The 27,985-nt window shown below is 34.4% G+C and overlaps 2 protein-coding genes across 2 annotated transcripts; one reads left to right on the top strand and one right to left on the bottom strand.

The window, feature by feature from the left end:
• The first annotated feature begins 3,592 nt into the window (after positions 1-3,592).
• Positions 3,593-14,018, top strand: LOC135126943 (nucleoside diphosphate kinase homolog 5-like). The gene is made up of 4 exons (XM_064053187.1): positions 3,593-3,705; positions 3,801-4,076; positions 4,559-4,868; positions 13,605-14,018. The coding sequence occupies exons 1-4, from the start codon at positions 3,631-3,633 to the stop codon at positions 13,805-13,807; spliced, it is 864 nt and encodes a 287-aa protein (XP_063909257.1). The 5' UTR covers positions 3,593-3,630; the 3' UTR covers positions 13,808-14,018.
• On the bottom strand, positions 13,818-25,997 carry LOC135126942 (uncharacterized). The gene is made up of 19 exons (XM_064053186.1): positions 25,841-25,997; positions 18,960-19,062; positions 18,305-18,452; positions 17,930-18,253; positions 17,680-17,879; positions 17,365-17,626; positions 17,062-17,316; positions 16,727-17,008; positions 16,277-16,478; positions 16,094-16,227; positions 15,858-16,044; positions 15,662-15,801; positions 15,405-15,614; positions 15,191-15,352; positions 14,981-15,142; positions 14,768-14,929; positions 14,558-14,719; positions 14,460-14,510; positions 13,818-14,118 (listed from the first exon to the last, which is right to left on the bottom strand). The coding sequence occupies exons 1-19, from the start codon at positions 25,878-25,880 to the stop codon at positions 14,113-14,115; spliced, it is 3,192 nt and encodes a 1,063-aa protein (XP_063909256.1). The 5' UTR covers positions 25,881-25,997; the 3' UTR covers positions 13,818-14,112.
• Positions 25,998-27,985: the final 1,988 nt, after the last annotated feature.

The following is a 27,985-nucleotide window of genomic DNA, read 5'->3' as shown; positions in this document are numbered from 1 at the left end:
AAAACAACTTGTGGGTAAGTTATACGGAACACTATTTTGAGATAACGTTACATACATATTTTTGGAAAAGGATGAGAAAGCAAACTTTGATTGGAGTTTTATCATATTATAAAGTCTTTGACAAAACTTAGTGAAAAGAATCATCAATGGAGTCATAATTTTCAGGAGATTATATTTATTACATAATTTAGGTTAAGGCCAGTTAATTATATGTCAAATTCAAATCAATTCAATTCAAATGCACATCAAACCTGTCATTTGTCATTCTATTTTGAGACATATGTGTGGCTAAAAGTTCAAAAATTTGACTAATTAAGTGTAGGTTACTCTCCTTCTAGAGGTTTCGTGATCGAGGTCTTTGTGGAATACCCATTGCGACTTCCGCTTCCAAGCTTTTTTTCAGCGAACGCCGCTCGGCCGCCGTCACCCATCATCGACGCACACACTAGAAAACTCATAGGCGTCGTATCGGGGCGACGTATGGGTTTTTTCGTTACACTGCCCTCTCCTTAATTCTGATCGTTCTTCATTTTCGTCTTCGACCCTCGTCGAATTCTGTAAACGACATCGTTGATTCTCGTCACGATAGTATGTATATGGACCTTCCCAGTCTGGCGACAACTTCGGGTAACGACATTTCCTTCTTCAGGGATTATAAGCCCATACCAAATTCCCTGCCTTTGAATGCGACTTAGTTATCCTTAAGGTCGTAACGTGTTTGATCGGTTCTAATCAGAAATTCGCGTTCGTAGAGATATTTATGGAAGTGTTCAACAGCTCTCACAATCGCCAACAACTCGTTCCTAGTGGCACAGTAGTTCTTCTCGGGTTTCGAAAGTACGCTGCTGAAGTACTCGATGACTTTTTCTTCTTTGTCCTGCATCTGTGACAATACGGCACCTATTCCGATGTTGCTCGCGTCTGTGTCCAAGATGAACATTCTCAATGATTGCGGATAGGACAGAAGAGAAATAGAGCATAGTGCATTCTTCAATCTTTTGAAGGCTAATAAACTGAGACTTCAAGTCCGTCAGCTTGTGCAGAGGAGCAGCAATATCAACAAACCCGTTGATAAATCTTCTGTAGTACATGTATAATCCCAAGAAACTTCGGAATTTGTGCTTATCTTTTGGTCTTGACCAATCGCGAATTGTCCTGATTTTCGTTCCGGTAATCTTTATCCCGTTTGCCGAAACAGTATGCCCCAAAAATTCTACTTCTTTTTAGAAGAGGAGGCATTTCTGCGGATTCAGCTTCAAGTTTGCCTCCTTCATTCGACTAAATACTTCTTCCAGGTTGGTCAAGTGCTCCTCAAATGTTTTTCCCATTACCATGATGTCGTCTAAAGAAACCAAACATGTTTTCCATGTTAGCCCTTGTAATACCATCTCCATTAGTCTCTCAAAAGTAGCCGGAGCATTACACAGTGCTAAAGGCATTACGGTAAATTGATACAAGCCACTCCCGGCAGAAAAGCGGTCATTTCCTTATCTTGTGGCTCAATACCAACTTGCTAATAGCAGTTTTTGAGGTCCAACATGGAGAACCAGGTGGATCCTGATAATGTTGTGAGCATGGCATCAATTCGTGGAAACGGGTAACTGTCCTTGGTTATGTCGTTTAGTTACCTGTAGTTTACGCAGAATAGCATCGACCCGTCTTTTTTGGTGACTAGCACTATAGGCGAAGACCATGGACTGTTTGACTCCTCTGTAACGCCTCCGTCCAACATTTTTCGTACCAGTTCCTCGGCCTCCTCTTGTTTCACCAAAATAGTTTTCGATGTTGCACTATGTTTATGCACTCATAGGACTGTCCAGATGCAAACATTTCATTGTGTTTCTGTAGAAACTCTCTTGCTACTTTCCGCTAATCTTCGGTTAGATGATCAAGATTTAGGGCAGTAATTTCTAAATTTCTTTGTATTCCTTCATCACTGTTACCAGAAAGATCTTCGTTATGATGAAGATCTTCGTGACTGGTTCACAGACGGCAGGTATGTCACAATCCGTGTTAATTAAAGCACTCGCAATCATGAGGTTCTTCTAGTTAAATAATCCCGAGGGAAAATCCGGGTTTGACTTCTGCTCTGACTGGAACAATCGTTTCTGTATTCCCTCTAAGTTTCACATTCTAGCACGCGATCAGTCTTACAGGCTTGGATTCAATACTGCGCTGATTCGGGATAAACTCTTCATTGCCAAGACGTAGGACTTTCTCCATTGGATCGACCGTCAATCCATAACAGCTAATCGAATCCAATCCCAAAATAAAGTCGTCTTCAATGTTGGCCACGAAACCCCAATGTTTTATCTTCAGCTGACCAACGCAGATTTCTACCTCTGCTTCACCCATGATTGGCGTCGACTCTCCAGTCACGGTCTTTAATCTGATTGTTTCGGATATACTCCTTAGATCTTTAGCTCTCAAGAGTCCTCTACGTAAGATTGAGACTTCAGCTCCAGTATCGATCGCCACTTCGCTGGGGGCCTTATTCTTACCAGCCATCATATCCCCCAAAGTGCTAGCTGTTTTTAGTTTTCCTGCACATTTCGTTGAGGAAATCTGTGTTGTGTGCTTCTCCTTGGAGCTGGTGAGCACAACAATTGCGTTTGAAATATCCCTGGCCTCCACATCTATAACACTCCATGCTTTTCTTAGGAGATGCACCGTTGTCTCGTCCTTGAACCAGGCCATTTATTATTTGCTGTGAGAAACTTTTGAATAAAAGATACAATTTATAGTTTTTTTATATAAAATGACAATGATTATTTTAACGTTATCTAAACAAAAATACTATTCTGACTGTTTTAATCGTCATTTCCGTAGAATCAAGTTCAGATATACATATTTTTATAGTAAGTTAAAATTTCACGTTAAAAAAGTTATAGTCCTTTTCAACATATGTCTATATATATGTTTTGTTACCTGTCTAGGAATACTAGAATTATTTAAAATTCAGAACAAAAATATGGTGTCTCTTATTAATGTAACCATTAATTATATAAAAATTGGCATTTCTATACAACTTCTACCTGCCGTTTGTCTTTTTTTTTTTTTCTCTTACATATCAAAAATGTCGCACTAACTCAACCACACATTATGAAGTTCATAAGTCGAAGTTTTAGGAAAATCATTTTTTATGCGTCAATTTGACCTCCACTTACAAAAATAAAATATCCATTTAGATAAATATCTTACAAAGGGTGAAAAATTAACCCCTGAGGTCAGATTCATTGTAAACAATTTTTTTATGATATTATAAAATGAAGAAAACGATATAATTCCATAATATTTCCAAATTTATTTTTCAGATCGATTTTATGTACTATTTTATTCAAAAAGAGAAAATCAGATTAAGGTTCTCATAAATGAATGAAAAGCAATGGGAATAAGAAGTTCATATTGCTGTTATTTGTTCTGTTTTTTTTTTTATAAAATCATATATGTACACAACAATAAACAGTAACGTGTTCTAGAGTTACTGCACCATTTTTTGTACACATGTGCTTACACTATCCCCAACTAAAAAAAAAAAAAAATATCATGATTACACACTCTATGACAACTAGATGAAAAATAATCTCAAAATTATTTGACTTTGACATCCATTAAAAGACTATTGAAAAAATGGATAATCGTCAAAAATTAAGCACTATAGGGAGTCCCACCACAACTGATACGAGTTCAAGAGTCCCTCCTATTGTAAGTATTTGCGTACTTGTAACAATGACCAACGAAGTGTCGCATAAATTTTGGTGGATGCGCCAGAATAATTTAAATAAATAATTTAATTCAAGGATCAAAGTGTAACAACCGATGACCAATGGCCAGGAGACACAATTCATTACTTGTCGCCTGCAACAACAGCAAGAACACTATGCGAAGGGGACTTCGACTATGGCCATTTTGCGCCAATTTTAGGATTTGCCTTACCTACAATATCTAGCCCGTCAACAATTTCCTGCGAAGAAGAAAAGTATCAAAGAACTATAGCTATCATTAAACCAGAAGCAATGATTTATAAAGATGTTGTGCTAAAGACAGTTCTTGATAACGGGTTTACCGTGGTTGCCGTAAGTGTATAAAAAATGGTGTCAGACTTTCAAATATTTTAATAATATTCAGCATAAATGTTGAAATTGTACAAAGCGTTCGCATCTCCACATTCCGGAGTGTTAAGACTCCTATCAGTACCTAATTTATCATCACTTTCACAATTATTGTTAATCTTTTGATCGCCTTGTTAATGACACGTAATTACATCTGCTTTATACGTTCATTAATGCATAAAAAATAGTGTGAAAGTAGATCCGACGAATCGCTGTATACACTTGGTAACAACTAATTACAATATGAAGCTGACACCAATCACTAAAAAGAAACGCTTTACAAATTTAATCGTCCTTTTAATCTTTTTATTTAACCGTCGATGTTTCTTACTCAATAGCAATTAATTTTAAAAAGTGAAAAACAATTTTAGTGATTGCACCGATGATAATCCAAGTGTGAAACAATTAATTTAAACCTGTTAATAAAGTAATCGTCCTAATTTCAGCAAAGAACGCTACATTTAACACCTGAACAAGTCGCAGAAATTTACGCTCAACATTATGGATGTCCTTCATTTCCGAACATGGTGGTTTCGGTGAGCATGGGACCTCTTTTAGTCTTATCTATGGCTAGATTAAACGCGGTGGAAAAATGGAAGTCGTTGGTGGGTCCTTACAAGACACTTCAAGCTGAGTGGTTTTTGCCACTTAATGTAAAAAAACGATTCGGCATGCACATAGATATTCCAGACGCTCTACATGCTTCGGAAAATCTTAAAGATGCAAACAGGGAGACCAGATACTTTTATCCAAACAGTACGTATTACTTGTGCGAAATCTCAATTCTGACACGAATAATTCAACGTTCAGAATGTTCCATTTTAAACTTATACCGCTCCTACTTTCTAACTTTTTTGTAAGTATAACATTACTGAATCAGTGTTGTAATACACTGATTGGCAAAAAAACGGCCGACTTAAAATATTCCCCAAAACCAGATTGACAATTATTAATTTAACTAGTGACTGTTATTTTATTAAAGAACAACTGTTACAGATTTTAATTTAATTTAAGAAAGTAATAGAAACAATTTAAATAATTCAGGGTGGTCGGTTTTTGTGGATCAGTGTATACCTAATAAAATAACTTCCAAAAACTTTCCAAATGAATGTAGACTTTTTTGGAAATAATTTTATTGAAGTAATATTATTATTTTAATATTAAATAGTCAACAATAACGAAATGTAATGTTTTATGGAAGATGTTTAAAATTATCTAATCGTTACTGTAACTTCTTCATTTCTGCGCACTTGATACTATTTTAATAATATAAAAATCGAGGGATAAAAATGTACAAATTATCTTAAAATGTGCACCATCATTAATGTTCGTGTCTTAACTTTTAATTACCTTTCAGGAAGTTTCAAGATATTTTTATTTAATTTTAGAGTAAAAATTTCGATACATAATACTTTTTTTGTTTAATAGATAGGATAACTGTAATTTTATTTTATGCATTGTACTAAAATATTTTGTCCCTTTTAGGGAATAAAGTTTGTTCAAGAATACAGGGTGTCCCAGAATTCGCGCCATTCCCGTAAATGACATGTTCCCTGTCCCGAACTGTGCCGTAATTCGCAAAAAGAATTGTCCAGGCTTTAACCGTGTGAGAACTGGAAGGCGATTAAATTGACCAATAGAGAGGCTGCTTTTATATCCGAACGTTTCTATGTTCAAAGTTACCTATGCCAAGAACAAAAAATCGGGTAATACTAAAGTTGAATGAATTTTTTCCGAATCCCCCTCCGTCAACAAAAGGAAACAGAAGTGTGGTTATAAATTTAATCATTTTGACAATTGTTTGTCATAAACTGTCACGAAGTTTATCACTGACCTGAAGAGACGCTTCTGCGCTAAAGATGACTGATTAATGTACACAGAGACGTCAAGGTTTACTTTAAGGCAAGTAGCATGGGACAGAAGTTATTTCTGCTGCCATTCTAGTTAAATTGTGTTTAACTGGGCTGTACATGTCATAAGAGAAGCTGTTTCATTTCATCGTAGGCAAATAATACATTTATTACTATTCTACATAGAGTAGCTACCGAAGAGCAGGTATTAGAAGTCATTTTCTTAGAGCCCCGTGAATAATCGTCGGCACCCAGACCAACATGTGTTTCACCGATTGTTACATCGAGCAAGAGAAGATCTTTTCAACCTAGTCGGAAAGGCCGTGCTGGGGCTCCACGGAATGTACGTGTAGGTGCTGAAGAGCAAGTGTTAGGAAACATGGAAGCGGATCCTAGGAGAAGTGTCCTCTACGTAGCGCAAATTAGTGGATGTTCAAGATCGACCACTCATCGTATCCTTCAAGAGAGAAGACTGCATCCTTACCATTACACGAGAGTGCAGCATCTGCGACCAACCGACTACCCGCGACGCTCAATGGTTACTGCGACAAAATGAACTAAATCCTGATTTTACACGGCGCATTCTTTTCACCGACGAATGTTCATTTTCCCGAGAAGGAATGTTTAATGCACACAATTGGCATTTCTGGGCACACGAAAATCCACATCTCACTAGGGTGAGAGCATATCAGGAGCGATTTACTATTAATCTATGGGCTGGAATCATTGGTACTACTGTGGTAAAAATTTTAATGCATCTGATAAAATTATCAGATTACCTGATCGCCTTAATGGGGATGCATATGCTAATTTTCTACGACTAGAGCTTCCGGCATTGTTGGAAGACGTTCCTTTGAATGTACGGCGGAATATGTGGTTTCAGCACGACGGCGCTCCTCCACATAATTCGATACTTGTACGACGAACATTGAAAAGAGTATCGTCATAGGTGGATTGGGCGTGGCAGTACTAATATCTGGCCTCCTAGATCTCTAGACCTTTCTGCTTTGGACTTTTTTTTGGAATCAAATTAAAAATTACGTATATAGAGAACCCCTAGATATGTTAGAAGAACTGGAAGAGAGACTGCACGAAGCCTACGCTACAGTTACTCCTGAGATGTTACATAATACACAACACAACATAATTCAACGAGCTAGAACTTGCATTGAAGTTAATGGTGGTCATTTTGAGCACATTGTTTAATAACGTTACAGTACAACGATTCCAGCCCATAGATTAATAGTATTGCTCTTGATATGCTCTCACGTTAGCGAAATGTGGATTTTCGTTTGCCCAGAAGTGAATTGTGCGCATTAAATATTCCTTTTCGGGAAAATCAACATTCGTCGGCGAAAAGAATGTGCCGTGAAAAATCAGGATTTAGTTCATTTTGTCGCAGTAACCATATAGCAACATGCACTCGTCGCGCAGTCGGCTCGTCGCAGATGCTGCACTTTCGTCAATAGTAAGGATGCAGATTTTTCTCTGTAAGGATACGATGCATGATCGATCTTGAGCATCCAATCATTTGTGCCACTTGTTCTTCACCGTCTGTGCGTATAATCCGTGGAGCCCCAGCACGGCTTTCCGCATAGGCTGAAAAGATCCATCTTCTTTTGCTGGATGCAACAAACGACGAAACACATGCTGGTCAAGGAGCCGATGATTGGGGAAAAGACCTGTATATTCGCGCACAGCAGTGGCTGCATAGCGTGTACATTCTCCATAAATTGTTTGTATTGTTCTTAAAAAAAATTGCAACTATTGTTATAATTTTTATTCGTATCTTTTCAATCTCTAGAAAGTATGTACTCACAACTTTAAAGAAACTGTCTTAAATCATCATGTGCAACATCAATATTATTCTTGAATAAGTCTCAGTTTTCAGTATCTCCCCCACATGATTGACACCACAGCAGATACCTATGATCTTAATACACCAGAGAAGTGGAGTCTCGTCTATTTTTTCGTTGCTTAGATTAGGTATCAGCAACAAAGCTGTTCAGTAAAAATTGATACTGTTTATTGAAAATCATAATCACTGATTAATCAAAAGCGATATTTATGTTTAAATACACTTAATAACGTTCTTTGAATGGACATGTGGTACTCTTTTTTAGAAATAACGATAAACTTAATATCAGGCATATGATGCATTCTGAAAATGTACTAATTTTCGTTAAAAAGAACAACACATTATTCACGGGGCTCTAAGAAAATGACTTCTAATACCTGCTCTTCGGTAGCTACTCTATGTAGAATAGTAATAAATGTATTATTTGCCTACGATGAAATGAAACAGCTTCTCTTATGACATGTACAGCCCAGTTAAACACAATTTAACTAGAATGGCAGCAGAAATAACTTCTGTGCCATGCTACTTGCCTTAAAGTAAACCTTGACGTCTCTGTGTACATTAATCAGTCATCTTTGGGGGCAGAAGCGTCTGTTCAGGTCAGTGATGAACTTCGTGACAGTTTATGACAAACAATTGTCAAAATGATTAAATTTATAACCACACTTCTGTTTCCTTTTGTTGACGGAGGGGGATTCGAAAAAAATTCATTCAACTTTAGTATTACCCGATTTTTTGTTCTTGGCATAGGTAACTTTGAACATAGAAACGTTCGGATATAAAAGCAGCCTCTCTATTGGTCAACTTAATCGCCTTCCAGTTCTCACACGGTTAAAGCCTGGACAATTCTTTTTGCGAATTACGGCACAGTTCGGGACAGGGAACATGTCATTCACGGGAATGGCGCGAATTCTGGGACACCCTGTATATTAAAGAGAATGCCAATATATTAAAACAAAAAAAAGGTCCAAAATTATTCAGGAGAGTAAGAAAGTTTTAGTTATACCTTTTTGTCATCTACAACATTCATATAAAACTGCAACAATCGATTTGATAGTTTCGGATAATAGGGGCAATTCTGAATCAAAGTTGTTAAATTTAAAGGGTGTTAAATTGCAAATTTCCATAGTAACGAGTTAAATCCGTAAATCTGATTGGCTGTTTATTTTTTAACAACTTTTAAATTTTAACGGGTTTGATTCTGAATTGGGCCTATTATCTTTTCAATAAAAACTGACGTAGACGGACGACAGATAGATAATGGAAACGGATACGCTAAAGGATATGAAACGTCAAGAAAACATAAAAGTAGCATTTTACTGGATGTATCCTATTACAAACTTCATTAGCTTAAGCTCGAGAAGCAAAAATATCAGTAAATTAATCAACCACACGAAACGAATGCATAATTATTTCATAAATTAACCTCAAAGCGTGTGTTAAATTTAAGGAGAATTGGGTCAGATTTTGTTTTTCTATTAAATTTTAATTTTTCCTTAAATATAAATATTGATGTCGTAAAAGTAGACATATAGTATGTATTTTGTTCATTTTAGATAGGATTTATCACTTACAATTTTGATGACGTCATGAATGTTTTGGAGGAAATAAACAGATAAGTTTTGATTAACAATTTACTAGGGGTGGCTGGTGCGCCCCCCCCCCCCAAATTACAACGTCTACAAACACAATGGACATACATTTGTGTCATATTCATAATTATCAAAACTAATTTTTTTGATCTCGCTCCATTTGTATAAAATGTAACAAAACTTACATCTAAAGAGGTTGTGTCTTGGATATGATACATTGCCAAAGTGCTGATAAAAGCGGAGACCAAATCATGCCTCATTTAGACGTTTTGTTTACTTACACCGTTGCTATGGAAACCGTGTGTCTAGTCGCTGTATTCAGCTGTATTTTTATGTTTATTTCCGTCACACAATTTCGCCTATGAATTAGTAATAACAGCCTGTTTTATATCTTCATATTTAACTCAACAATCAAATTGTGTGTCCCCATTTCAAGAGGGCACGAGCCGCCACTGCAATTTACCATGTTCACAACAACTTTAAAGAGTTGGAAAGATTTCATGGCAGTCAGTTTTGTCTTTTCTAGGAAATATTTTCAAATTTCTTTGTGCAACTTTTATTTTTTTGCAAACTTATAGGGCTCTAAGAAAAATGTAAAGACAGTCTAATAATAATGTACATAATTATTTAAATATGTAAGTATATATAACTGCATATAATAAAGTTAGATCATTTTTTAACATACTTAGTTGTTCTCAGTTTGTACAATTGAAGGTAAATTTTAGTTGCAACACTTCTGATATAAAAATATTTGGTCGTCGGCTATGTTTAATCAATGTTCCGATTAAAAATATTTTGAAACAAAATTATATTAAGTTTAAGTGTCAGGTCAGGTCATATGAAGAATTCAGAACAAAAGGTGTTGTTTATAGTATTAATAATAATTTGACTGAGTGGTGAACTCAAGTGACTGTTTCCTTGCCTCATCTCCAAAATTCGTCAAAAATAACAGTTACAAATACGAATAAATCTCTGTTTGGGATTCTTTTACAGTACGAAGAAAATTCCAACAATTTTACATGTTAAGAACTTCCTCTCTATATCTTTACAAATCAGAATTTAAAGGCGACTATGAAAGTAAGATGTTCCTCTTGTTCTTATCCGAATCTATGAACACTGAAAATGCAAAGATCCACTTTTCATCATCATTTATCATCACCTGGTATTATTGTTCAGACATCAATTTGTACTAACTTGTCAGAATGACACATTAATTGTACCATCACTTTTTTTTGTCACTGATATTGTAGTGTTTTACAATAAAACTAAAGCCAGTCTAAATACCAACAAGTTTTGAAATGAAAATTAACACCATAAAAACTCTATAGGCGGTAAAAGAAAACAACCACTTTGACTCACTACCAGAGCGAAACAAACTGTAATCAGGTTTAAACACAGGTCGTAATGACTTTTGTTCTCATATACTTTTTATGAATAAAGAAAAAAGAAAACAATTTATACCACAAGATACCTAGTTAGGTTCCTAGGTATTACCTATGTACAGTTTAGTGCATAAATAGAGTGGTTTTTTGGTTTGTACAGTGTGAACACAAAAGAATTTTAACAGAATAATTAAGACCTTTAATGAATAATAAACCTAAGAAGTAAAAGTAGTCTCCCACCATCTGATTGTGGGAACACTCCGTATGTGAAATTCTAGACTAACCGTTTGAAACAAAATTGGTGGAAGGAATTAGCAGACAAAAAATTACGAATGATAATAATTAATTTCGTATAACTGAAAACTTTTTTAGTTGCTGTAGACTGTGAGATAAGTACGTCTAGTTGGCACCACTGATCTGAAAATGCCATTCCGTCCTCCACAAACAAGTTTGTTTGACGCACGATCATACCGATACGGATTTATTATTTTAACAAGACAGTTATGCTATGTTTATCAGCTGACTGTCCGTGGATGTTCTAATTTTTTTTATCTCGCTCCGTTTGTATAAAATGTATCAAAACTTACATCAAAAGATGTTGTGTCTTGGATACATGATACGTTGCTGAAGGGTTCATAAAAGTGGAGACCAAATCATGCCTCATTTAGACGTTTTGTTTACACCGTTGCCAAGGAAACCGTGCGTCTAGTCGAGGCATTCAGCTCAAATCGGGTCCTGCTCGAACAATGATCACTACCAGTAACTCACATGAGTTGTGGGACTTACTGCCCATTCACAATGGACATAAGACATAAGAACAAGCGCATAACATAATTTACGTTTTTGGTCTGTGTCTGGCTTATGCTTATCTACGTTCACAGTGGACAGAGTGAACTCTGTAAGAATTGTTAAACTGCGCAAACGCAGAACGGAATAACTCCCGGCCAAACATAGAAACGGCTAACCTCAAACTGAGTAAAAAAAAATATCTAACCTACAATTTCATACGATATTCGAACTTAACAACTCGCAGTACAGAACAGACTCGCAGTGTGAAGCTTTGATTATAATTTATATAATATAATCAAAGGTGTGAAGTGCCAAGTACCAACTGTCAAAGGGAATTCAATAGCAGCATTCAAAAGTCCCTAGATTTTAACATAATTTTGACATAATTCGTGCACAAAGTTGAACTTATTTCAACTTTGTGTACGCACACAAGGATTACATAAAACGTTCATAAGCATAAGAATTACGTTCGTCCACTGTGAACAGGGGTACACGTTTTCCATCGTTTCAACTTTACGTATTTATGTAAGCTTTATGTACTTGTTATGGCTTATGTCCATTGTGAATGGGCAGTTACTGCCCATGTACAATGGACATAAGACATAAGAACGAGCGCATAACATAATTTACGTTTTTGGTCTGTGTCTGGCTTATGCTTATCTACGTTCACAGTGGACAGAGTGAACTCTGTAAGAATTGTTAAACTGCGCAAACGCAGAACGGAATAACTCCTGGCTAAACATAGAAACGGCTAACCTCAAACTGAGTCAATCAAAATATCTAACCTACAATTTCATACGATATTCGAACTTGACAACTCGCAGTACAGAACAGACTCGCAGTGTGAAGCTTTGATTATAATTTATATAATACATATAATCAAAGGTGTGAAGTGCCAAGTGCCAACTGTCAAAGGGAATTCAATAGCAGCATTCAAAAGTCCCTAGATTTTAACATAATTTTGACATAATTCGTGCACAAAGTTGAACTTGTTTCAACTTTGTGTACGCACACAAGGATTACATAAAACGTTCATAAGCATAAGAATTACGTTCGTCCACTGTGAACAGGGGTACACGTTTTCCATCGTTTCAACTTTATGTATTTATGTAAGCTTTATGTACTTGTTATGCCTTATGTCCATTGTGAATGGGCAGTTAATTTTCATTATGCGCGAGCGAAATTTGCTCGATTTTAAATGAAAATAATGAATTCAGTTGAATATTTAATAAGAAATCGTTGTCTTACGACGGTCAAATGTTGGTGAAATATTTAGGGACAGCCATCCCCGATTTATTAATAAAAAAAAGTGTTCATGACAAAAACAGTACAAAACGAGACTTTCATAGATATAACTGTTAATAAAGTCACTTATATAGTAGAGCTCAAAACCAATTTGTGGTATATCTGTTTCACTCCTTCTTACTGTTTTGAATCACAGCACGAAAACAAGCCTAAATTTTTTCGAGACTGTAATTTGTATTTTTTTGTAACTTTGGTATTAACAAACTTGAAGCATACCTGTTTCAATACTTTTAATAATTCAATAATTTGAATTCCTTTGATTAATTGGCACGAACTTTATTTTTGCATAAGTTTGATTCTATAACTGTGGATCTTATCAATTATTCTATTTCACAAAACGTAAAAGTGATGACATTTTCTGATGATTGAACCAATGATAAGTACGACTAGCTGATAAACAAAACTCCGTTTGTATTGTCAATAGTAGGTCTGCCTGAGTTTGGCGAATACACGTGATTCCAATTAGGTTTACGGCGTGTCTTGACAGCAACTTTTATACTTGCCAACTTTTTTAAATGCCTTTTGGTATCATATCAGTACCACAATACCTCCTCTCGTCTCCAACGATTTGGTATAAATATTCTTAAAATTAGTATTACTTATATTTTATACGCTATAAGTTTAATAATAAAGTACTACATATTTTATACCCACGTTAAAACAATTTAATATTGATTAGTTTGCTTTTTTGCGTTGATTATAACCCATTTTTGCAGGTATCTTGGAACCGATAATACAAGATCAGTTTAAAGTAGAAGACTATTGCAATTTGTATGTAAATCCGACGCTGCTGAACGCTTTAACCACCCTAGTACGAAGAAAGCCTGTAGATCCTATAATATTCTTAGCAGAGTGGCTTCTAATGAACAACCCATTTCAACCAACTGTACCCTATACATATGCAATGGCTCCCACATAATAAATACTCGTTCAAAAATCATGATTTATTGTTAAACTAAATACAGAAATTATCAGTACAATTAATTCGTATCACAGTTTTCCTTTCACATTATGGCGATCAGAAACCAATTTAGCGTAAGTAAAAAATCTACAATCCAACTGTGACTACCAACTCTCAACTTAAGTGTTCACGTTGTTTAAAACATTTAAGTTCAATTTTATTAACAAATTAACAAACTTTGGTGAATAATTATGTAATGTATTCTTAGTAACTACATTAAATTGTCTTTAATAACTAAATTGTTGAGGACGTTAGCCACCTTCTTATGACTGAAAATAAGATGTAGACGTTAATTATCTTTGTTCATTGTGTAATAGTTTTATTTTTTGTGTTTATATACAGGCTGATTAAAAAATGATGCACCAACTCCAACACGTTCTTATGGTTGTCTATTGAGTAAAAGAAAGTAATCAAATCTTGTGAAAATTTTGACGCAAATGACGTTTCTTTGTCGTTAAGTTTTATCTGTGACTTTTTTTCTAAATCGATACTTGCTTCTAATATAAGTAAACGTTAAATTGATGTAAGATTTTTTTTATTTTTCTCAGACGCCATTTTTGAATCACCTGTATTCAAACACAAACATAAAAAACACAAAATGAGTACTCACGCTTGGACGTGATTGCGCCTTCCAAACTTTTTCTTGACAGTGTTGCTTTGCCTAAATGAAACTGTTAATACACACAAAAAAACAAACGTAAAACATACCCCTGCTCCACATTTTTCTGCATTTTCATTACTGGCACACCAGTAGCTAGGACCCCACGTACATTTCTCCCCTCCGACCAAATTACTCCTTTTACGCCGAGATCCTTCAGGGGTTGGACGGCTCTCCGCCAGCCAGACTTTTTCTTGACAGTGTTTCTTTGCCTAAATGGAATTGTTAATATATACTAAAACAGAAAAAACAGAACATACCCCTGCTCCACAAGCTTCAGCATTTTCATTACTGGCACACCAGTAGCTAGGACCCCACGTACATTTCTTTGATCCAACTAAATTACTCCTTTTACGGCGAGAGCCTTCAGGGGTTGGACGTGTCTCCCCTTTCCAGACTTTTTCTTGACAGTGTTTCTTTGCCTAAATGAAACTGTTAATATACACAAAAACAGGAAAAAACATAGAACAGACCCCTGCTCCACAAGCTTCAGCATTTTCATTACTGGCACACCAGTAGCTAGGACCCCACGTACATTTCTTCGATCCGACCAAAGTACTCCTCTTGCGCCGAGATCCTTCAGAGGTGGGAAGTGACTCTGCTTTCCAAACTTTTTCTTGACAGTGTTTCTTTGCCTAAGTGGAACTGTTAACATGTACAAAACCAAAAGACCTAAAACATACCCCTGCTCCACAGCCTTCTGCATTTTCATTACTGGCGCACCAGTAGCTCGGGCCCCACGTACATTTCTTCGATCCGGGCACGGAATTTCTTTTACGCCGAGATCCTTCAGGGGTTGGACGTGATTGCGCCTTCCAAACTTTTTCTTGACAGTGTTTCTTTGCCTAAATGAAACTTGTAAATATATTATTCAAACAGAAAAAAACTAGAATATACCCCTGCTCCACATGCGTCTGCATTTTCATCACTGGCACACCAGTAGCTCGGACCCCACGTACATTTTTTCGATCCGACAGCTGCGCTCCTTTTCGGTCGAGCTACATCACTGGCACACAATCCAATTTCTCTACAAACCAAACCCTTATCCGCCAAATGTATGACTAAATTGTAGATCATTTTTCCATATTTGGTGATAATTTCATTGCACTGAAAGTCTTATTTAGTTTTATTTACTTAATTTTATCCAGATTTACCTTCTTTTGTTCTTTGTGAGGTAACGCACGACACGCCTTTTTCAACACGTGCTCAACGTTGTGATCGACTTTTGGATTGCTCAAAATTTTTTCGACCGCATAGACGAGACTCTCGCAAATTGCGCATTCAAAAATTTCAACTAAAATAATGTCCTGTTAATAATACTGCGATTAAGGATGTTTTTGTATAATAAACCTTTAGCTTTTTTTAGTTCTTCGCCGCTGCACATATGCATCATGCGACATATCTCACTAGGAACGGTTGCTTCAATCAATAGCTGGATAATGGTGTCTGCATATTCATCTACAAATTGATTACACTCCTTGCCAATAGACTTTGGCATTACGCTGCAGATATTATGAACAGCTCTCTTAATGGCTTCCTAAAACGAGTATAGTAAGAAACTACAACCGACTCGGTAAAATACTGACTTCTGTATTGTTATCTTTCAATTGGTCTTGAATTTCCTTCATGACGAATTCACAAAGAACACACTCTGGGTTGTCGGTGATGGGAGCATGGACACTTATGCCGTTGACAGTGTCATCTGTGATTAAATTTGTCACTAAAATCAATTTATATCATTTCTGTTTTTACTTTAAACGAAAACATACTTGTGTCGCCGGTAATAATACCACTTGGTGGTTTGTTGTCAGAGCATAGTTTAAGATAAACACAAACTTCTTGAGGAGTTAGATCAGCAATAAGTAACTCTACAAGCTCGTTGGTATAAGTGTTGACAAAGTCATTACATTCAGCTGCGAGGTCCGTTGGTAAGTGATTACATAGCTTGTTAAGAGCGTTCCTGATGCTTTCCTACACAAAAACAACAATTTCAACGGGTTGTACATACTTAAGTAGGATAAACACAACCGTGCAGAGAATTATTGAAACACACGAAAACCTCTCTTAAGAACATGTTATATGTGGACTAGAATCATGGTTTTAGATTTTATTAAAAAATATATATGTACATTAAATTTTGTTAGTTTCTCAAACGTCGTCTCTTTCGGAACAATCTTTTTCGTCGCACCCTCTACAAATAACGCTATTATTCCTCTTACCTCTGTTTTTTTGTCTTTCACCATTTCTTCCAGTTTTGAAACTGCAAACAGACACAACGGACACTTGGAACCGTCGCTTTCTTGTTGCATAAAAACTTCTACGTCTTGAGTTTTGGACGAGGGGCAAGCTTTGATCAAAGGACAAATTTGAGAAGGATCAATTTCCTGTGCCAAAATTGCTACTAGTGCTGGTTCATACGCATCTACGAATTGTACGCATGTTTCGTTAATGCTGCGAGGTAGTTTACTGCAAGCTTTCTCAATCACTTCCTTGATTTCTTCCTAAAATTGGATTAGGTATAGCATGATCAAAAACAAAATCACGTAGAACGCACCTCCGTAGAAGGCCTAGTCATGAATTGTTGCACATAATGTAAGAAGTATTCACAGAATACACAGGTCTGAGAATTGTATAATTCTTGAGTATGTGGTGGCATTAAACGTTCAATTGGCAGTTGAGCTTGTTCTGGGCTCTGCATGACTTTGACATTTGATTCTTCTTTGGCCATATTGATACGAATGACAGGAGCGGGAGTGATTTCTAAAGTTTCTGCAGTCTGGACAGGCAAAAGAGGTATTATTGGAGGCAGCTTAAAAAAATTAAGTCAAAATCATGCCAAGAAAGAAAAATGAGGTACCTTCTCGGTGTTATTTTGTGGACAGATACCGATCATGGTACAAATAACGTTCGAATCCAGTTCAGAAACCAAGAAATTGTAAACAACGGTGTAGTATTCATCTACTAAGCTAAGACATTGATCTTTGAAAGATTTTGTTTGTTTACAAAGTCCTTCAAGGACTAATTTGAATTCGTCTTCTGTAGTGTTTGCCACTAACAGGTCTCTTAAATGAGTAACCAATTGTTCGCAAAGCTCGCACGGTAAATCATCTTGTTGTCCTCTGTAAAACGTGTAATTAGAATTTAGATTACCATTTAAAAACGATAAACGTACTCCACTGGAACGTAACCAATATGAGAAATCGGAGTTATTTCCACGTTGGTGTGAGTATGGAATTTAGCACTACATTCCCCGGTCATCAGACAGAAATCGTTGGGATTAAAATTGTCTTTCATGTGGTTGTAAATCTCATTGAAGTATGTGATAATAATGTTACTGCAACCATCAGAAAGACTTCCAGTGTTTCTGCACGCCTATTAAATTTAATACATAACACCGAAGTACTTACAGTTAAAAATATTACCTGTAGTAAACCCTGCAAGAATTCATCCCTAGACATCTTATCAAATTTATTTTCCAATAATCCAACAACAGTGTGACAACCATTACAAGTTCCCACTGTCTTCGCGTTTTGATTTGTAGCGGCTTTTTCTTCTTCTATCAGCTTATGGACCCGTTCGCTGTTGCACAAACCCGCAACTGAGCAAACAACTTGAGGATCCATTTCTGAGGCTAGAGTTTCGATTAATTCAGGAGTAAATTCGTCTACGATTCTGTCACATTCTTTGACGATTGTTTTGAAGTGTAAAAGAGCACATGACCCTTCAAACACCTCTTTGATCAGTTCCTATAAAGCATGAAATGTGAAAATGACTAAAAAATGGTCACACGAAATTACTTGTGTTTCGTTGCTCTCCAGTTGGTCTCTGGCTTGCTTTACCATGTCCAGACACGTTTGACAAATACTGGAAGTGTCTGGTGGCAATTGCCGGTAAAGCCACACTGTTTGAATACAGTGTTTCACGGCATGGCAACCAGCCGCCGTCCTATAAAAATTTATTAGAAAGATATGGAAAGTACAAGGATGGGTTACAATTTAATTCAATAAGGTCTTTTATTATTGTTGAACTCTTTTGTTAAGTATAACGACTAAATAACATATATCAAAAACGTAGTCGTGTAAGTACTGTATCTAACGCGTAAGCTTGAAGCGTGAATTCACGTCACGTTACACACTGGTTCATGAAAATGTTGTGTACTTTTTGTAAACCGCAGCACAGGAAACATTATGCTGTGCATTTTTAATAGCGATTCATTATGAAACTTAGTTTTATTTAAAATTGTATTTGCAGGGTTATGTAACTGCAGTTCGCTAAAGCTTAAACAAACAATTAGAAGAGTAAATGTGAAGTGTTTACTCATGATAGCCTTAGGAATTAATTGATTTCCATAAATATCCACGAAGTAGATGTGCAGATAACAACACCAAGTTACAAGGATTTTCCCAGAATTACATTCAGGTATCTTCTTTTATGAATTTATAAGCTACTTACGTTATGTTTTGACACCAGTATGAAGGTCCCCAAGTGCATTCTTTTGAGTCTAATAGCCGTTTGTGTCCTGGGCGAGGTGGAACAAAGACTCCACTTGTGGCAGCTGTAAATGAAAGTAGGTGATTAAAATTGTTGCTAGTAGAAATGATGATATTTTTCAATAACAGGCTTGTGGAATTTTTATTTCGCACTATTAAGATTACACAAATAGATACAGATTCAGTTACATCCAGAAAAGTTTATGCAGACGGAAAATTTATGAAATATTTTCGACACACTATTCCGAGTAAACCTAACTTGTTATTTTCTCCAATTTTAAAGATCTCAATTATTCTGAAAAGAATAAATAACATACAAGAATAATTAATGTCAGCTTACACGAATATTATACAATTCTTTAGTATTTATAAACCTGATACTTGTTTTTTGAAGGCGAAGAGGCCACAAAGTTGGTTATACAGTGACTAAATGTCATGGATTTTGTCACTACACATGAAACTTAGTGCTACTGTTTAAGCTAAAACGCAGGATTCGAAAATACAAAATTTAATATTTAACGTTAAATTACTAATTTGTTTTTTTTTTTTAATACTAAAATATCGATAAAAGCACGAAAAATGTACAGAGACGAACAACAAATGCAGCATTTGTAGGGGCGATTGTTTAACAGTGTTGCATCTCACAAATCCAGAAAAATATGATCGTAAAGTGGATGACTTCGGAATGAGATTACCTTTCAAAGAAAAAAATCTAATTTTTACTGGCGTTTGTCAATTGTTGATTATTTGAGCACCACCCGCAGTAGACTGAAACATTAAAATCAAACCCACTCGCACTCTCAAAGGATCGCCAACATAACTAATGACAATAGCTCACATGACTTCTCACTTTTTGTACTTTAAGTGTTGGTAGTAGCTAAGTTGACATAATGAAGGTACTAGCAAAACATTCATTTTTGTTAACTGGGTAATTTTATTATTCGTCCTCTAGAAACTGGATTAAACGACAATGTTTGAAATACCCTTATACGTAATTATAATTACGTAGATATTTTAGTCATGTTTAGACCTCCATTTAACCAAAATAAATTGAAAAAATTGACACAGTAATGTTACAGTTGTACTCGACATCTTAGTCGAAAGTGATCAAAATAATTTTTTCAATAAAAACTTGAGTTGGTATAGATTCTGAACGAGTGTTAATGAAATAAAGGATAGACATAACGTGATACTCTGTAGAAAAATCTCAGCTAGGATACGCACAGAACTGCATTACAACTGACATTTAAAAAATAACTCTTCTTGTACCAAGAAGCTATTACTGTGAAACAGTTGGCCTTGCATGAAGGACAAGATGTGTCGTTGGCCTTAATTTTAAACATCGTGTAAATTGAATTTTTATTGAAATTATTTTTTAAGCGTGTAAAAAAATAATTTAGAACTTATTTTTAATCGTCAGGTGTTATATCTTTCAAGATATTTTGTCATTACTCATTAGCATTATTAACAACGGGCGGAATTGTGTTTCATACGCTAGATCCAGTGCTGTTGCGACGATAGTTTGATTACAAATATATTTTTCTTTTGGACTATATCAACATAATATAACATTTCAAGATCACAAATCTGTGGTCCTGTGTTTGAAAAATTAAAAAGGGCATCGAGTATTGTTTTTTGAAGTAATATAGTAATATAGAAGTAGTTTTTTAACAAGCTGTAACCACTCCTAGCGACGCACTGGCTACGACCTTGTGGACCAGATCAAAGCGTCCCCGCTACTCGCCGTAAAACACACCTTGCTTCAACTGGGGAATTGCATCCGTAAGATAAATTTCCGCCTACTGATTATTAATAATGACATTAACTACACATATGCAATGTTACATAGAAAAAATCGTTTGTATATTTTGAATGCTTTTAGAGAAAATTGTTTTGAACTCGTTTAATCAAAGATACAGAGAACAATTTTTTATCAAGGTACTGTGGTATTTTTTCTTCCTTTCAGGTTAAATGGAAATAGTGATTCAGTCTAGAACCGTCAATACATTATGGCTTGAATAACTACTATTACTTTGATGCAAAGAATGATAATTAACTATATTATAACTATTTTTATTGTTGTTAATAGAACATGTATTTTTTAAAGGTATCTGGAAGAGCCTTATATATATTTTTAAATAATGTAATTGTTTTGCTATTTTCGCATGTAATTATAGAAAAAAAAATAAATAAATAAACACGAGATAATTGGTTATTTTTATTGGCATTCAAAATGTAACAAATATAAAGGGTACAAGAATATTTCATTAACTAGCGACTCGGAACTCGTTTTTAGTTCAGTTGCTTTTATAGTCATATCTTGTAGAAGTATTTAAAAAAAAGAAGAGAAAACTGAGAAAGTTAAAAAAAACAAGATATATTATAAATTTAAAAGTCAATGACATTACTAAATATAAAAGATAACAACCAGTGAAATATATATGAAGATAAACATAAATGAAACAATTTATTGTATAAATATACTGGTTTCGACAATTAAAATAATATGAACGAAAAATGGACCTTTGGTGCTGTGGGGCATTAGTGTGGTAGAACTGGTACGCCTGCTTGTCATTAATCTTTTTTATTTAACAGCAGCAGACTTTGTTGTCCGCAGATTACGTTTGCAACAATTGCGTTTTAGCCTTTCGACTGAGTTTTGCTCGTTTTTTTGTTCATTCTTCCTTCAAATAAATTATGTTATGTTACATAAACTGACCGTTTTAATCAGCTGAGATCTAGGGGAAAATCAACGGTTGTAGTATTAGAAAAGTAACCAACTTTGAGTCAAAGTAGGCGTGGCTTAAGCCCGTCGCGCATGTGGTTCCGCATTTTGCGGCGGTTTCAAAGTTCACTTGAAAATTCCTACTAGAAAACTCAATAACACTATAAATAATTAAAAAAATATATTAAAGTTATTTAGATAGAAACACAAATATGTCTGTTTAACATTTATTACTTTTAATTCTCTGTAAAAAAAACTTAACTTCCTGTAAAACTTCACTTTTTTGAACTATTTAATAATTCTTAGAAAAGTTGTTATCGATTTTTTGGTGGAGAAGAAGAAAAGAACCGACGACAGGTAGAAAGCGTATTATTTTGCACATTTTTTTTAATTAATATCTTGCTGTTCACATCATAACTGTAAATCGATTTCACATTTGTCAAATGGAACCTATTACAACACTTCCCTAGATTACACTTGGGAAATATTCGTAAATGCATAAATATTGAATAAAAACTGTATTATTGTATATTATTAAATTCCTCCAAAAATTGAGACATGCTCACAGGAAAAAAAAAATTAAATGGACTTATAGATTTAGATACTACATTATGCATAAAAAACAAACATTGCCTATTTGTAATTCTACATGAATTCTAATCAGTGATTTATGATGTTCGCAATAACTGTGTGTACAGAACTTCAAAGTAACCGAATTTTGTACTGTCTAAAATAAACTTTCAAAATGTTGGCTTTTTTATCAAAATAAATATAGATATGTAGATTTCACCTGGCGAGTTACATAAAAATGCACTTTTTTGCTGGTAATTTGTAATATTTCTTTCTTTTTATTAAAATCGTAGGTATATTGTACTGTATGGCAAATTTATAATTTTAACTTCCCGTGCGTAAGCTAAGGACGTATTGTAACACAGTTTGTCTAAATAAACTTAGACCATTTCTTTATGGTTCTGTTCAACTTTCTATTGCAACCAGGTGTTGAGTTACAGTACACAGTGTGCCCGAATTTACTGCGACATGTCAGATAACTCAGATATATGGAAAAGAAGTAATGTGCAATAAATTATTAATATGAAAACAATGAAGAAGAAAATGACAAAATTAAAATTTACCATTTTAGGCATATTTTAAGTTTGATGTTGTGAAAAGAAGTCTACACATATTAAAACAAAAAGGCAAAATGTAAGCCCGTCCACCAGCCCTATCTCAATTGTGATGATTTTTTTATTCGCCGTGGATCAAGCTTAACTTGAGCTTAACTGCAAAATACTTATTTCTTTACAAGTAATTAAAAGCACGTCTTTGAGTATCGCGTTGTTCAAAAAATACTATGTATATTAAGAAAAAAAGGCAAAATATAAACCCCGTTCACCCACCCGTTCTCAATTATGATGATTTTTTCATTCTTAGAAACTTAAAAGGCGTCTAACATGGTAAATTTTTGTAACGGAATATGGAATGAAAACTTCATTATTTAGATCAAGGCAGGTATGGGTGGGGTTTATCTTTGGATTTAATTTTTTCTTAATATACATTGTATTCTCCAAATAACACGGTTTCTTCTAGAGAAATAATAAAAATATCATCACAATTGAGATAGGGCGGGTGGGCGGGGCTTATATTTTGTCATTAAATTAATTAAATAATTCGGAACGTGTTTCATCGTTTGAATAGACACAAACGTTGTCAATATTTTCGATTACTCACTGCAATTATTAGGGATCAAGTATATTTTTGAAGTTGGATAGTTCAAATTATCCTCCGTATCAGAGTAAATTTATATTTTCAAATTATTTAGGTGTGTCACAGTCATGTCTGTAAATATTTTTTCCGATAAATCGATGCGAATATCAAAGTAAACTACTCGATATATGTTTAATACGTAAAGAAGACGAATCGGTTTTTAGTGAGGCAAACAGTATAAAACTAAGAAAGTTATGAACAATTCTGTGATCTACAACTCAACTGGAAGAAACTGAAAGGCAGACATCCTCTACACCTAATGACCCTGTAAGAAACCTTGCAAGAACCTTTTATGGTCCAGTGTCTTGCACGCTCAAGAAGTATAACCACAATTGCATAAACATACTCCAGTTCCAATTTTGAAAGTTTCTCTTCGGTACTACCTCATGAGTCATGAATACAGTTCAAGTGGTGTTCTTATTGATAAGCAAAAATCTAACATTATCGTATAAAGATTAATAATAAAGAAAAATATTATTGTATGATAATCAAGATAAACAATTCTAAAATGCAATCAGCTATTTCAACTGAAGTACCGTTTATACAGATGCAGGTATGACAAGCAAGTCTGGAAAATAATAAATAATATACGCCGGATTCACAGCATTTTGTATCTATATCAACCACTAGTGTACTGAAACCTACACGTTTCGCTAAGCTGAAGGCAAGGTTTATATTATAATTCAGATTAGATTATATTTGCTTACAAAGTTATTGACTGCGGAATTATAGCATGCAAACGTACTCTATTTGATTTACCCTCAGCCTGATAAACCTGCAGCAAGAATTATGCCATCATACATAATGTTGTGTTAGCCACATTTAGGGCAGATTTACGAAAGCTCAATTAAATATTTGATTGCCATTAATTTTTAATGCGGCATTAAAGTACCACGTGACCGACTCTACGCCAATCAGATGTCGCTAAACGCCTCATTAAATGCGTGATTAACTTAATCTCAATACAATATTCTACAAATTGGCTCTTAGATCACTTAAAAATAGATCTCGGATCACTTTGAAAAACAAATGGAAAAGGGAACATAAATTTCAGCATTCAGTTCATATTGAAGTAGAAAAAAAAAAAAGTTTTAAGGAAAATTATCAACCAAATATTAAATTAGTAAATATTGGCTTAATGTAGTGATGTTTGTATTTTGAAAGTAAATGTGGTCATGCGAGATAAAACCTACTTACATATCTTGTTTGTAGACTACGTAAATTCATACAAAAAAATACTGTATCTAAACATGTAGTATCAAGCTAGAAACAATTTTATCGCTGATTACTCATTTATTGCCATAAAAACTGAACTCTTTTAAAATTTCAGAGCTGAATACTTTCTGTTCGAAAGTTAATTTTGTCAAACCCTGGCTTAATGAAATTTTGTTAGAATTAAAAAAAAAAGTGTATATGGTAAATTCGAAAAAACGCACATCTGAATGGAATTCTGGAGTTCAAAGATAGTAAACAATAAAAACTGGTTTAACTGTTTCATGGCTGCCTGGTCTATGATCTTGTATAGTCTTAAATAAAATTATGCAAATTGTCTAATTAAATTCCAAACAACTTGAACATGGTAACATTTTTTAAACAGAACCTTATATTTTTACAAGTAAAGCAAAAGTCTGAAGTCGATAACAAGCAGAACCTGTAGATATTGTTTTCTTGAAAGGTGGTATGGATTACTCTTAAATTCGTTTTACTTCTTTCGCTTAACGAACCATTTCAACCTCATCTTTATGCTTATTTTCCCCTCCTTATTCTTTCCAGGCGAAAGTGAATTTTTCAATCCATCGCATAAACGATTCCTTCGTGCTTGTATCAAAGCTCAATTTGTGACTCAGCCATGCCTGACTGTGACTCGTCACTGTTTTCTCTTAAAAAATATTTTATAACGATAACAACTAAAAGGTCCTACAAGGCGTAAACATTCCAATCTAATTTTAGATTACAGAAACGTAAATAAATATTGTATGGCTGCCAAAGTTCACGTTGCGAATAATTCAACACAAAGACTTTGTTTATCACGACACTGTACCTCATACACATTAAATTATCAGTTAAAAACAGGAAATTGAGGGAATCACCCTGGTTAACGAATTTTCAAACACATGTTTGACATGGAAGCATGAGTGCATGAGTCATTGTCAAGACAAATACATCATTAGATAGTTTAATGCAGTTTCAAGGTCATCGATTGATTGGTTTTGAAGACCGATTTGATAAATACTTAAGAAGATTGCAAAATAATCACAAAACAAAAAACGCATTGGAGTAATTAGCGAGAAATGTCAAAAATATAAACAATAACAAAGCCGATCTGATCGATGATAGTAAAGAATGAAACTTACCGAAAAGTGCCACAAGTGCTACCAGAATAAGTATCTTCATTTTACTGAAGATATAATATCACAACAATTTTGTTCAAGATGATAATTTGTTGTTCAAACTCGCACGTCACTTGAGAGTCAATACAGCTGACTTATTTGCGTTTTCTTTGGTTTTATTGACAATCGGGCGGTGTCGCTATGCGTCGGGAATATTCTGAAGTACGAAGTTGATCAAAAGCAGTCTTTCTTTAACAGAACTTTAATTATTTTCAAAAGTTAATAACTGTTTGTACATTAAAAACAATGCAATGATTTATTTTGTATTATTCCAAGTTTGTAAATTTCAAAGAATATTGTTTTAAGTTTGTGAAGGAAACACCGGATTACATGAATTGAGAGGCGCGAAGTTTGAATGAACTGTAAATCGATTACCGTCGAGCGCACGATTTTTCCGTGACAAAGCAGGGGCAAATATGGGGCAAAATGTTATCAGTAATGTGGCGCTTGACATTTGAACTGGTTTCGTTACAGCGTGATATTTTATAAAATAATATAAATATCAATTACGTACCTTATAATGTTTGAGTAATACCAAATTTGGACGTCCGTTTGTAAGAGCTAATTTAATTACAGGCAAAAGATACTTTAATTTTTTTTCTTAAGTTACCTGTTAAATTCAGTGCCCAGTTTATAAAAGTCTTACTAAATCAATTATTCGAACATCGGTCTGATCTTATATTTTTTCAAATATGGATAATTATATTATAACTAAATTACATATTCCAGAATTTTGAGCGTTTTCACCACTTAAAGTAGATTAGAGAAATTGACTGCATAATTTATAATGTGGTTCATTCTCTCATACTCAGAAGTTATGATTACATGAGTGACTAAGATTTTCCGGTGCAAGATTTAATTCAATTTTTTAAAATTGGATGAGTATACACATAGTGATATTTTATCGTCCCTGAACATTTTTTTTCAGAAGCGTCACATTTCCGGAAAGATTATATCATTTTAGTACAACCACATTTTGACGGTAAATAATTTGGTAAAATTTATGTGGGAAAAAAACAGTCATTATTATGGGATATGCAGATTATGCAACCCATGAAACTTGTGTAGTATTTTTTTGAAATAGATAGGCCACCATTAATACTACTGTGAGACATTAGGATGCAAGTATCAATTATGTACAGTGGGTACGTTTGCCTTGAGTACCTATGTTTTTAAAATTACTTAATTAAGATGAATCAATGAATTTTAACAATATTTTAAATCCAACAGGATAACACTCAGTTTACAAAATCCGTTTACCTAGTTACATTCTAATTAATAAATTAGTAAGACTATAGACATAGGAAAAATTATTTCTTTCTAATTTTAAACATTGTGTTTTATTACGGTAATAGTTATTACACTACAAGATTATAAATAATTTTTCCATTTTTGTGAATTTTGGGTATTTCCAATATTTATCATTTAGCATTTTTCCTTAGCTTTTTCTTCACTTTTTCATTCTCCTTGTGCTATTCTTTGGTTCTTGCCGTCTTCACGTGATTCTATTTTGTCATTTAATTTTAAATACGTAATATTTAGGGATATTTGACTATTTTTGCTTTCAAGTCGATCTCTTACTGTATGTAGAAAAGGACACAGGACACTAATTTTATTGTCGTTATTATTCATTATTTAAATGTAAAATTTTAAACTTTAACATGTGATGCACTGATTTGCTACTAAAAAATCGAATTCATTGACTTTGTGTTATTTACCTTCTCCAGCATAAAAGTTTTTGTTTAACATCAAGTCTAATTTGTTAACGTTTCTTTCTCTTATACGTAAAAGGGTTCTCAGAGTTTCCTTGTCTTTACACTTTAATTACCGTTTTACAGTAGTCAAACCGTAGAACGTTTTTTTGTTTTTAAAATTAAGTTTATAGTTGAAAACTGAATTATTACGTTAATTGTATTCAATACAGAACGATTCTTGTGATGGTGCGAGTCTGAAGAACTTTTGATGCAAACATACATACACTTTTCAGGAAATATATGTATATGTACAGGTGAATTCTTTTAATTTTGGCAAGGTGTTGTAAAACTGTACCAGTTACGACATCTCGTATGTTCCTGTTTTTGTCTTCGTCGGACACACTATATTTACGTA

Source organism: Zophobas morio, unplaced genomic scaffold (genome assembly GCF_036711695.1).
Source record: "Zophobas morio isolate AGI-343-1 ecotype UQ-CSIRO unplaced genomic scaffold, CSIRO_AGI_Zmor_V1 ptg000011l, whole genome shotgun sequence".
Taxonomy (NCBI): Eukaryota; Metazoa; Arthropoda; class Insecta; order Coleoptera; family Tenebrionidae; genus Zophobas; species Zophobas morio.
The sequence above is the reverse complement of the archived record's forward strand: the minus strand, read 5'-3'. Positions and strand labels throughout refer to the sequence as shown.

What these genes read in the sequence shown, in the direction of transcription:
- LOC135126943 (XM_064053187.1), top strand. Translation starts at nt 3,631, where the DNA reads ATGGATAATCGTCAAAAATTAAGCACTATAGGGAGTCCCACCACAACT. An exon ending in GTTCAAGAGTCCCTCCTATT is followed by an intron (nt 3,706 to 3,800) that starts GTAAGTATTTGC and finishes ATTTAATTCAAG; the next exon opens with GATCAAAGTGTAACAACCGA. An exon ending in CAGATACTTTTATCCAAACA is followed by an intron (nt 4,869 to 13,604) that starts GTACGTATTACT and finishes CCATTTTTGCAG; the next exon opens with GTATCTTGGAACCGATAATA.
- LOC135126942 (XM_064053186.1), bottom strand. Translation starts at nt 25,880, where the DNA reads ATGAAGATACTTATTCTGGTAGCACTTGTGGCACTTTTCG. An exon ending in CAGACGCATGTGGAGCAGGG is followed by an intron (nt 15,353 to 15,404) that starts GTATATTCTAGT and finishes AGTTTCATTTAG; the next exon opens with GCAAAGAAACACTGTCAAGA. An exon ending in CAGAAAAATGTGGAGCAGGG is followed by an intron (nt 14,511 to 14,557) that starts GTATGTTTTACG and finishes AGTTTCATTTAG; the next exon opens with GCAAAGCAACACTGTCAAGA.